We start from the raw sequence: 11,455 nt of genomic DNA, 5'->3' as shown, positions 1-11,455 counted from the left end.
CTGCTGCTGGACGTCTATGGTGAGGTCAATGTTGTCCACCTTCATAGCGAATTCCTGCCATCCTTTGTCCTTCCTCCGACCAGACATGCCACTGACGTACACATTGTTGGTGGGATTGGCCGGCCACCACGGAGCAGGAAGGAGGTGAGAGTACTTCTCTCGGATCATCTTTAGCCCAGAGTCTTTAGCTCTGGACTATTAAGCGTAATAGTGCATGCAAGGTATATGTATGTCATCATTATAGTGCTTCATATCAATTATTGTTTCAATAATGTAAGGTACTTTACTTTTGAGGAACTAAAATACAGTTTCCGTGGATTGGCTTCGAACCTTAAAAATTGTGCTCCTCGAAAATAAAGCACTATAAAGGACTGTATATATACAGTAGAACCTCGCTAATCCGAATAAGCGGGACTAAACCCCCATTCAAATATACATGAAAATTTTGGATGTCATTAAGTATCATTAACAAAGAACACTCACATGCACATGCATGCATGTAATATTACTGTGGCCAGAAGGAAAGCTGCTAGCTAATTCTATCTCAAATTTTTAATATACAGCGAGTCTTGTGAGCTCTTTTCGTTTTCTTTGCAGTATAGCCATTGTATTCAGTGAGGTATTGAGCAGTTTATTAATAAAGTGCGCATGTGCAGTAGTCTATTCTATACAGCCCTCTTCTTTTCAGTTTAATATTATTTTTGTCCAGTCTCCGAACTTTAAAAAGGGTCCAGATTAGCTAGGTTCTATACTGTACTTAAAGGTGGCATAAAATTGGGTATTAATTTCTGCTAATTCTGCGAATGAGAGTAAAATCGCAAAAATGTGTACTCGTGAATGATGTTCTTGCGTACTTGGAAAAATTCCTCACATTTTTCCACTACTGCAGCATACTGTCTTCGCTCCTCAGCAGTATTATTAGTGAACACTAGGACTGACTCCGCTTCTTCTCCTAAAATGTATTGACTTGTTTCGACTGTGACTCTCCTGCAAGGCCTGATGCTTCTCGAAATTGTTCAAACTGTCTTTTCCAGCATGGCCAGGCATCAGGTGTCTGATTTTTTTCCAAAAAATGGGACGTAGACAAAATTTAGACGTAGACATAAACACAGCACACAACTGAAAAATGACATAGGTTATAGGACATAGGTTATAGGCTAGTGGTGATTTTTGGTACACATGCAGTTCATGTACACTATTGATTATAATTATAAACTCTAAGAAGAGGCCATAATTATACCTGTCCTCACACTTTGTAAAAACAGCTGAACTTTCCCCACAGTCCCCGTGATACTCTTGGAGTGTGCTAGCAAGGAGATGAAATATAGGAGTTTGGCTCATTGGGTTCCACTGTCTTGTCACTTTTGTACGCTCATGCTTTTTCCCTTCGAATCAGCTTGTGTATATCTACGTTGTGAATCGAATTTGTATTGTACAGTGGCCCAGAGAGTACGATTAACCTTTACTAGCGGACAGTATACGATGACCTTCGATAGTAGAGAGTTGACCTTAGCTAGTGGACAGTGCGATTAACCTTCGCTATAGTGGAGAGTTCATTTTTCAGTCTAGTGAAAGCTTACCTTAGCTAGAGACATTTAGGGGGGTGCTGATTTTTTTGACTTTTGCTACATTTTTATAGAGCCAGGCACTTTTAATACACTCACTACGCTCGGGGTACTACAGCAGTGCCTTTGCATGACATTCTAAATCCCGTAGACACATCTGAAACAGTATATAACTATTTTAATTTCTAGTCTATATAATTATAATTATAATTTTATAGACCTTAATCTTAAACATTTTTATAGCTGCATGTAACTTTGTGTGTTTCTACTTTGTCCACCATGGAGCCTCTATATATATAGCTTGTTTTATTGTTTCACTGTGTTCCAGATGTACCTTCAAATACAATTCCTTACAATTGGTGATCATGCTGTTTGCTCTGCCATTCATACAATCTGCTATCCACTGCTCTTGTTTCTTGTCAGAAGAATACAAACTTTGATATTTCGATATACTTCACTCACTTTATATTGCTCAAAGATGGCTTCCCGTGCATGCTCATGAAGCTTAGACTCGCAAGCCGTCACTGTTGCAGGTGAACAGTGACGGCTTGCGAGTCTACATGAAGCTCATGAAAGCTCTGATTCTCCTGGCTCTTGTCCAGTCATTCCATGGTGGATACCTATATAGCCACTCAGTGTCTGACAAGTTTCTGAAGAACGGCGGCGGATGTCATCTGGTATTGAATGGAATGGAGTTTTTAGGGATCAAACTGTACTGACAATTTATACTATTATTCCATGACTGAGATCATGCCTTCACACTGTATACTGTATATGTAGATCTATATATAAGCTTAATACTCGTTACTAAATGTTAGTTTTGACTTTACCATACTCTTAAACTCGCTATAGCTAGCTACTCGCAGCCACTGAGTAGCCTACTGGCTGCGACTCGACTCAGTCTCTTGCATGTATTTACGTTGTAGGTGAATATGTAGATAGATAATGATTATATATAATTATAATTATATCTGTTTATAATTATCATGCCATTGTCCTCGTGAGCCCTATAGGATTAGGTCTGGATACTCTTGCAGCATTTCCGTGTGCTCTAGCAGAATGTGGCCAGAGCCAATGAAATGCATATCCTATGTCTTGTGATTTTTAACCCAAATAAATGCGAGTATTGCCTCTTGAATACGAAATGAGAGTATTGCTATATCTACTCCTTCTTTACAACCTCCAATATCACAAGTTTTAACTAATTATTATTGACATTCCAAGAGCATGTAGGTGTACATGGACTGCTGCAAGAGTCTACAGACCTTTTCTTCTCTTGCCCCTCGGCCGCTCCCCCCTCTGAGAAAAGGTCTGGCCCCCCCCATGCAGGCTAATATTTTCTATATTGAAATCACACCCACGTATACTGCATGGTGAAACGCCCCTATTCGCATGTTAATTTTTTCGATAGAATAGTTATAGACACAATTACGCTGTGATAATTATATTCATTCTACTGGTTTACTTAAGTCTAGCGTTCCAATGTTTCTGATTAGAGAACTCCAATCCCCCGTCCCAGTGTCGTATTCTCCACACCTTTTGTAGGGCTCAAAATTTGCGAGCCCTGTAAGGTACAGATTATGTGTGGGGTTAGCCGGGTCAATGATGCGAGGTGCCCTCGGGGGAACTAGGGTAGGGTACTGCTTCATAGCGTAGCACTGCTCCCAGTATATGCTGCATGTGTGTATGTGTGTGTGTGCGTGCGTGCGTGGGGGGGGGATTAATTTTGTGACAGTTGGTACTATTTATAATATAACAGTGTATGATGTCATGTATGATGTCATAGGAACTATGTAACAGCAGTTGATCTTATGTAAAGTTCAGTTGTGCAATGATTATCAATTTGATTAAGTGAGTCTATCCTGCTACAATAACTAGCCAAGGCAAACGTCTACAAATTTTACTGTAGAAAAGAGCTTGGTTCACTTATAAGATTAAGGCACAGGTTGTACTTCACTTGATTATCCAGACACCTTAATTTCCAGAGGCAGGCCAGATATCTGAATAATTATATACCGGATAATCGAATGGATAAACCACGCCTTTATCTACCCACTTAACAAACAGCAGTGCAAATTTAGTGTATGTGGTCGTCTGCACATGCGCAGAAAATATGTCTCCATGCATGGTGCATGCAGCATGGTAACAGATATAATGCGCATGCACATTTAATGGACTCGCTCATTTTCTGATTATTAGTTAAACATGATTATATCGTGGTGAAAATATGACAAGTCGAGTAGCCGAGGTTCCACTTTATATACTGTTATAGCAACAGCTTGTCGCCTTTATGTTAAATGAATAACCGGCTATAACTCACTTGACTTTGTCACAGTTGTATACAATACTCTTTAGCTCTTCTGTGGCACTGCAAGTAATTTCATTACAGTTGGTGCAAATCAGTGATTGCTACCATATGTACATTGTATAAACAATTTGTTCATTTATTAATACTTTTTAGTAATCAGCTATAATTATAGCACTTAAAGTTGCAGAAATATAATTTATAGGCAATGTATATAATTATGTTGTATATATATATATTATACAGTAGTATGTTTTCGATTTATGTAATTATTAGCTAGGCCTATATATATACTATGCTCTCTTAGATCATGTTTGTCATAAATACTGCAATCTGATTGGTTAGAGGAAATGTTCTATCCAATTTAGAAAATCATGTACTTCAATAGAAAATCATGTACTTCAATAGAAAATCATGTACTTCACTTAGAAAATCATGTAGCAAAGATTAGATAAGAACATTCAAATCTGATTGGCTAAATACTCATGGTTGCTATGATCTAAAATGCTTAGACACTGTTTAGGAAGTTTCCACATGATTTAGAAGTCCTCAGGGCTAAGTAGAACCCTCACTGCGTTCGGGATACTACAACCAGCCCTTTGGGCTTCTAAATCATGTAGAAACTTCCTAAACAGTGTCTAACTATTATATAGTTACTTCCTTACCTGCCCACTAACTGTACATGCATGCATGTACTTAGCTATATATACCTCCCTTATTCACCCACTCATTGATGTACATTGTGCCCATTGTACCCCTTGGTTACCTCTCTACCCGCCCACTCACTGTTGTGCTAGTGTCTCTGGACTGAGTGTGGAGAACACGCCCAGTGTCTTGTGAGCATTCTCGTAGGCGTGGATGACCAGGAGGGAGAGCAGATAGGAGGAGGGCCTCCCTCGTCCCCCCGTACACTGCCTCCACTTGAGCGCACGCCATGCCTTTGCTCGACGAATGAACTCACGACAAAAATTACCTCTCTAAATGGGATAAACAACAAAACTCACACTGCATTAATTTTATTATAATCATAGTGATGATACTTTTTTTATGTATTAATGAAATTATCTGTAATGGCAGAACTGCTTTCTCATAATCATGCTTGTAAGCAAGACTAAAACGTCTCCTATACTTTCACATAATTATAAGACACCTATAGTATAGTAAACGGTCTCTTTCTCACCCGAGTAGCTTGATTTTTTAGAAACTGGATCTGCCATTTTGCAGCACACTGAGTAAACCTATACAAAGACAGACCAAAGCGTAATAATAAATTACCTGCCAATTAGTACCAACTCACAATTTTCTGTGTGCTGGTCTCAAAGTCTCTAGGAAGGTGTAGAAGTCAGCTGGCTTTCTCCAATTTGGACTGACCATAATCTCAATCTCAATCCCCTCAAATGTGAATTGCAACCCCTTGTCTGTGAGGGCATGGAATTCGAACCCCTCAGCTAGGTCTTTCTCCGAGTGCATTAACTGATTGATCTGGTTTAGCCAGAGTCCATAGCCATTCCTTATCACCTCCTTAATTGTGATGTCTGTGAGAGGGTTAGTGTTGAAATGTAGCTAGATATGCAGAGTTAAATTGTCGACAAAACTCTTTTAACTGCTTGAAAAAACAGGTGGTTATGGTAATAAGCCTCTGCATGGTATATATATACCTGGTGAGTATATGATGATGTCAGCATCGTATTGTTCTGGTAACTCTGTCCTTGTGCCTAGCGACCCTCCTAGTACTATCTCCGGTACTCGTAGGCCGCACCTTACAGGCAACTTTTGCTGAAAATGGTCACTAACATAAAATTTATTTCAGTATACCTGTATATATAGTGCAAAATGTTCGAGGCACTATATTCTTTTGTAGAAAGGCCTCTAAAAGCATTTCGTTGCATAACGTTCGTGGGTTGATTGGTTACTGGAAGCCACGCCTTTAATATTTACACATTATAGATTTCGTGCACGACAACCTCGAAAATTTTGCGCTATACGTTATATATTATATCGTGTACGATAACTATAATTATCTATTAGAGGTAAGAAGTCAGTTTGTGCTATAGAATAATCTCAAAAGTTTCTGTGCATTATTGCTGAGTTAATGTCTTTAAAATTAGTTGCTTTGTGTTCAAATTCTTAATCGGCTAAAGCGCTTGACATGCATCTGTGTGGTGAAACTTGTATATTATACTTATACGTAACTGCTTGGGTTACATTTGTTCACTAACAGTTATTTCTTATATACGTACCTTAAGCAGATCCATCATAGCTTCCATTATTTCTAGGGCCTCTTCTATTGTCATGTCAACCACTGGTGAGCACCTCTCTGCCATTTTGTATACAATGCTAACTGATCTGCGTAGCTATATTAACTCTTGATTTGATAATCGCTTCGACCAGTTATTAACCTCAACTTCTTTAAAGCTGTCAATGTCGTAGTAAAACACACTGTATCTAGTTAATAATGCACACCAGCAACACTGTTGTCTATACTCACACTTGTACATGCAGCCGTCAAGTTTGCACTGCATGCTTATAATAACTGTCTATTGAGCTGCAATAAACATTCGTATTCATTGCCAAACTCGCACATTCCTCAAACTTTCATTGTTTAACTAGACGTCTGTGTTGTACTTTTAAGATGTAGAATGTCTTCTTGTTACAAAATTGGTCAGCTGCCCAAATATTATTATTTGTGAGCTTGCCAGGGAATGTTGTCACTCACGCCCTCTTTATAGCTACCGGCCAATCCATCATAATTATAACACAATAATAATTATTGCCATACGTTTTGGAGCATTCATCGTATTCAGTTAGTGTCATTATAACAGCAGCGAGGTATAATTATGGTACGTAGTCTTAGACTATAAGTGTGTGTTGTGTGTGTGAGTAGAGTGTTACAGTTGCTCAGTGAGTGCATGTAAGAGTTTCTAGTCGCGATTACAATAATTATGTGGATTTGCAAAATAATGTTTCTTTCTCGAGTTGTATAATTATGTGGGCTTACTTGGAATGCCATTGTAGCCTTTCAGAACAGTTGCGTAGCAAAATTTGTCCATGGAGTGTTGCTACTCTACTTAGTAGCACCAAAACGCTATAGCTATTGGTAGCTGCAAGAGTGAGAAAAAAGCTGCAAAAAGCTGCACTGAGCTGTTTCATGCTGTAGCCATTACTTTAAACTTTTGGCATATTTTTAGCAACAATCGTAGTCGATCATTTACCACTTTTTGAATTGTAAAATCGATATATCTATATAGCTTCATATTTTATGCCTCCCCATCGAGGCATCAGCATCCACGGTGCTTTCATAATTATATTTAGGTCCCGTGTAATGGACCGCACGATTTTTAATTTATGTGAGGTATAAAGTGGACTCGTCCTTCTTGTCAAGTAGAGTATAGTTTCACGCCTCTTTCACTCGCTCTTTGTCGTCACGACTAGTGTGTGTATTGGTTGTTTTGTTGTTGTATCATAATTATAGCGGGATATGCATGAGTGTGTTATTTTAAGTTTCATTCCATAGTGTAGGATCTGCGCGTGCTCAACCAGTGAATAGCTACAGCTCATCAACGGTTTCTGCACTGCAAAAACACTTTTGTTAATTTAACAAACAAAAGTTTGTCCCGGTGATGAATCTCACAATGACAGAATAATATTTGTTAGAATGACAAAGGTAAAACAACCTACAATGTTTTGTCATTCAAGCAAAGAAATGATGTCAAAACAACAAAGTATTATGTCATCTGAATTTCACCAATTTATTGTACTTCTATGTCAAAATAGCAAAGTGAATGCTGAATTAACACTGCTATAAAGTGAATTTCTTTGTTAAATTAACACTATACCTTTGTCATTTAATTAGTTGTTTTCTCGCGCACGTACACACATGCAGAAGGTCAAACGGTATTAGAACAATGAGTTTATGATAGAATAAGATCACTGGATCACATGACATGCAGCACAATACATTTCTTCTGTCAGTAAATTGTTTTTAGTGTTCATCACTTAGCGTTTCTTGAAATTCCAGTACAGTGAACTGCAGGCGTTTCGTTTGGTTTCATGAACGCTACATCCCTCAGATCATTTTCGTCACAATAAGCCCCTACAGAACAAAAGATTGAAGTCACTATAGTTACCAACACATATGTAGTGCAAAATGTAAATAGTATAAGCTATCACCCCCATGGACGAAGTTGACCAGTGTAACTGACACGTGAGGACACATATACACACAAACTCGTAAATCAGTATGCTATAGCTATCACCCCATGGACGAAGTTGACCAGTCGAAACCAGTGTAACTGACACGTGAGGACACATACACACAAAATCGTAAATCAGTATGCTAGCTATCACCCCATGGACGAAGTTGACCAGTCGAAACCAGTGTAACTGACGCATGAGGACACATACACACAAACTCGTAAATTACAATGCTAGCTATCACCCCATCGACGAAGTTGACCAGTCGAAACCAGTGTAACTGACGCATGAGGACACATACACACAAACTCGTAAATTACAATGCTAGCTATCACCCCATGGACGAAGTTGACCAGTCGAAACCAGTGTAACTGATGCATGAGGACACATACACACAAACTCGTAAATTACAATGCTAGCTATCACCCCATGGACGAAGTTGACCAGTCGAAACCAGTGTAACTGACGCATGAGGACACATACACACAAACTGGTAAATTACAATGCTAGCTATCACCCCATGGACGAAGTTGACCAGTCGAAACCAGTGTAACTGACACGTGAGGACACATACACACAAACTCGTAAATCAGTATGCTAGCTATCACCCCATGGACGAAGTTGACCAGTCGAAACCAGTGTAACTGACACATGAGGACACATACACACAAACTCGTAAATCAGTATACTAGCTATCACCCCATGGACGAAGTTGACCAGTCGAAACCAGTGTAACTGACACATGAAGACACAAACTCGTAAATCAGTATGCTACAGATGAAGGTCGAAACCAGGGACAGTTGCCCTCTAGCTAGCTATATAGTTTTATGGAATCTGACATAACTTGCAAGTCGTTTCTTTGAAGTCGATGAAGGTGGTTAAGTAAACTCCTAGCTGGTACACATTGTGGGGCCGAGGTACGGTAAAATCTGCAGCTGGAAGAAACACGTAAACACATTTATTTAGCAATGAGCAACATAACTTAAATCCTTTTTCTTTGAAGCTGGTACATGGTGGAGTTATACGCCGATACGGTATAGCAGTGATTTGTAAACTGTGAATTCAGAGAGTTTTGGGATCATGTACATGCCATGCGCCAACAGCATGCAATGGAACTTAACTTTTTTCTTTGAGATGGTGGTACTATCTACTCTTTAAGAAAATCTGAAAGAGAGTATTGGGCAATAAGTTGAGTTTAGCAATGAGCACTGACTAACTTGCAATTGTCTTTTCTTTCAAGCTGCAGATGCAGGTGACTCTTGACTCCTAGATCCTAGCTGGTGTACATGGAACATGGTAGCCCACTGCCAGGGCCAGGGGTACAGGCATGCAGTCAGTGATGGTATAAAGCTGCATGAGCAGCTGCAGTCTGGTGCAGCTGCAAGCACCATGTGCTAAGTATGTTTGAGGCCTCGCCCTGTTATTCCTGAACGCCCCCTCATGCCACACCTATAGTTCCAGCTTATAATTATAGTCTCGAGGCCAAACTCTCCTTATCAGAATCTGGCCTCGAGACTAGCTAGAGTTAGAGGCTAGAGAGAAGGTAGCCTCGATCCCAGGCCGCTCTTCGGCCAGGCCTTGTGAAGGAGGCTAGAGAGAAGGCTGCCTGCACTGCACTGCACTGAAGGACTCTGGAGGCTCCTGACTTCTTCACTGCCACTGTAACTTACCATGCCCAGTCACAAGTCTCCAATTGCTACATACACAATTGAACATGAGCATGCAAAGATATAAGCATCAGGGCAACTGAGATGTTTCAGTGTAGACAATTTATTATGAGCTAGGGTAATCGAGTATAGGTTGAGTAGGTTGAAATCAGTGATGCAAACTTGCACGTATCTTTTAGTAGAGTTCTAGCTGTAACTTTATAATTTGTTATTGTCACACATTAATGTTAATTTGACAATGAACGGTAACTTCCACTAAATGTGAGATCAACAACACTTCGACAAAATGACAACACATGTGTTCAAATAACAATCTACCATTATAATAACAAATATTAATAGTTAGATAAACTATATTAATAGTTAAATAAACTATGATTTGTCGTTATAACAATAATTGCAGGAAATTGACAAACGTTTTGTCAAGATAACATTTTGTGCCGGTAGCAAACTGTGTCACAATAACAAAAGTGTTTTTGCAGTGTGGGCAAATGTCAACTCATGCACTATTTCACAAATCAACTGGGTGACAGGGAAATCCAACAAAAAGATGTATCATATTTGGCTGCCTGCTTTGATAATGTAGAACTCTATGTCGATGCGTTGGAATTAACCCCTGGCGAGCAAACTGACGTTCGGTTGAAGAAAATTGACAGTATAACCACCTATATAGCTATGATCAAGTGTTTGAAATCTGGAAAAGAAAGAAGCCTTCACAAGCGACATTCAGGGCCCTTCTGGAGATGTTAGACAGATGAAGAAAGAGGCGATCGCTGCACAAGTTATGTCTGCCCTCGATCCTCGAAGGTGAGCTCGAGATAATAATATTATTGTGTACATCATGTGGTATTTGAATGTTACATTGCAAACTTTGTGCCCTATGCCCATAGTCTACCACTCACACTCAGTGTGTCTATAGCCTAACAGATGTATGCCCTGCACCCACCTGTCATTGATAGGTTGCGGTTGTACTACCCAATAACTCACTCTTTATTGCCTCCATGCATATATAGGAGCTGTGAGGAGGTGCACATAATACAGCACTCTGGTCCATGGACTGTAGAGATGCCAGAACAGAACCCTTAGATCAGCTTTATCACTATGTGTGGTTGTGTATGTTGTGTTTTGTGTAAATTGTTGAAATGTTTCGATATCCCATAATTATTAATAGCTATAAATATACCAGAATGATTGCATGTACCGGGTGGGGGGGGGGGTATTATTCTTGTGCGCTATATATTACTTACTGCACTGCTATGTAAATTAAATGAGAACAGTAGACTCGGTCACCCTTACAGCGCCGGAATAGCGATGTGGCAGCTAGATAATAGCCGCGGCTTAAAAACGATGACGGATCTTATATATATACCTCGAATGTAATGAACTTTTGCAGGTTTGTCCTAAATTGAGGCAATGAATCATTCATGCATGCTCGATGCACTATCTATATAAGGTTTTCGAGGATTGACCTTGAATCTCGAAAATAGGTTGAAAGACCTCGATCTCTGCTGTGGCCAATTGAACCTCTAAAATCCGCGACTAGCTAGTTTGGGCAGTCCGTGAATGTGCCTCAAAATAACCCACTAGCTAGGTTACTTAGATACGATGTTATAAACGGGTATTAATTTGAGTCATTAGGCCACTGTTAGTTGCATACTTGTTTCAGATGAGAATACTAGCTCAACCCAGATGAGGGAGGGAGGTCTTCATTACTCATTATCCCA

The 11,455-nt window shown here is 39.5% G+C and overlaps 1 protein-coding gene and 1 long non-coding RNA gene across 3 annotated transcripts; both read right to left on the bottom strand.

Moving 5' to 3' along the window:
* Window positions 1-2,973: 2,973 nt before the first annotated feature.
* On the bottom strand, window positions 2,974-6,522 carry LOC135339329 (2'-5'-oligoadenylate synthase 1-like). 2 transcript variants are annotated; one of them, XM_064535399.1, is made up of 7 exons: window positions 6,111-6,522; window positions 5,529-5,646; window positions 5,168-5,405; window positions 5,051-5,108; window positions 4,657-4,847; window positions 3,886-3,933; window positions 2,974-3,239 (listed from the first exon to the last, which is right to left on the bottom strand). In XM_064535399.1, the coding sequence occupies exons 1-7, from the start codon at window positions 6,192-6,194 to the stop codon at window positions 3,014-3,016; spliced, it is 963 nt and encodes a 320-aa protein (XP_064391469.1). In that variant the 5' UTR covers window positions 6,195-6,522; the 3' UTR covers window positions 2,974-3,013. The 2 variants fall into 2 exon arrangements, with proteins under 2 accessions (XP_064391469.1, XP_064391470.1); XM_064535400.1 differs by lacking the exon at window positions 3,886-3,933.
* A 1,926-nt stretch (window positions 6,523-8,448) lies between these two features.
* On the bottom strand, window positions 8,449-9,425 carry LOC135339320 (uncharacterized). The gene is made up of 3 exons (XR_010395979.1): window positions 9,282-9,425; window positions 9,186-9,228; window positions 8,449-9,118 (listed from the first exon to the last, which is right to left on the bottom strand). It is a non-coding gene; the product is annotated as an uncharacterized LOC135339320 (long non-coding RNA).
* Between the last annotated feature and the right edge of the window lie 2,030 nt (window positions 9,426-11,455).

Source organism: Halichondria panicea, chromosome 8 (assembly GCF_963675165.1).
Source record: "Halichondria panicea chromosome 8, odHalPani1.1, whole genome shotgun sequence".
NCBI classification, from domain to species: Eukaryota; Metazoa; Porifera; class Demospongiae; order Suberitida; family Halichondriidae; genus Halichondria; species Halichondria panicea.
This window is presented reverse-complemented; position numbering and strand designations above follow the sequence as displayed.

What these genes read in the sequence shown, in the direction of transcription:
- LOC135339329 (XM_064535399.1), bottom strand. Translation starts at nt 6,194, where the DNA reads ATGGCAGAGAGGTGCTCACCAGTGGTTGACATGACAATAGAAGAGGCC. An exon ending in CCAGAGACACTAGCACAACA is followed by an intron (nt 3,934 to 4,656) that starts GTGAGTGGGCGG and finishes AATTACTTGCAG; the next exon opens with TGCCACAGAAGAGCTAAAGA. An exon ending in TACAACTGTGACAAAGTCAA is followed by an intron (nt 3,240 to 3,885) that starts GTGAGTTATAGC and finishes ACACACATGCAG; the next exon opens with CATATACTGGGAGCAGTGCT.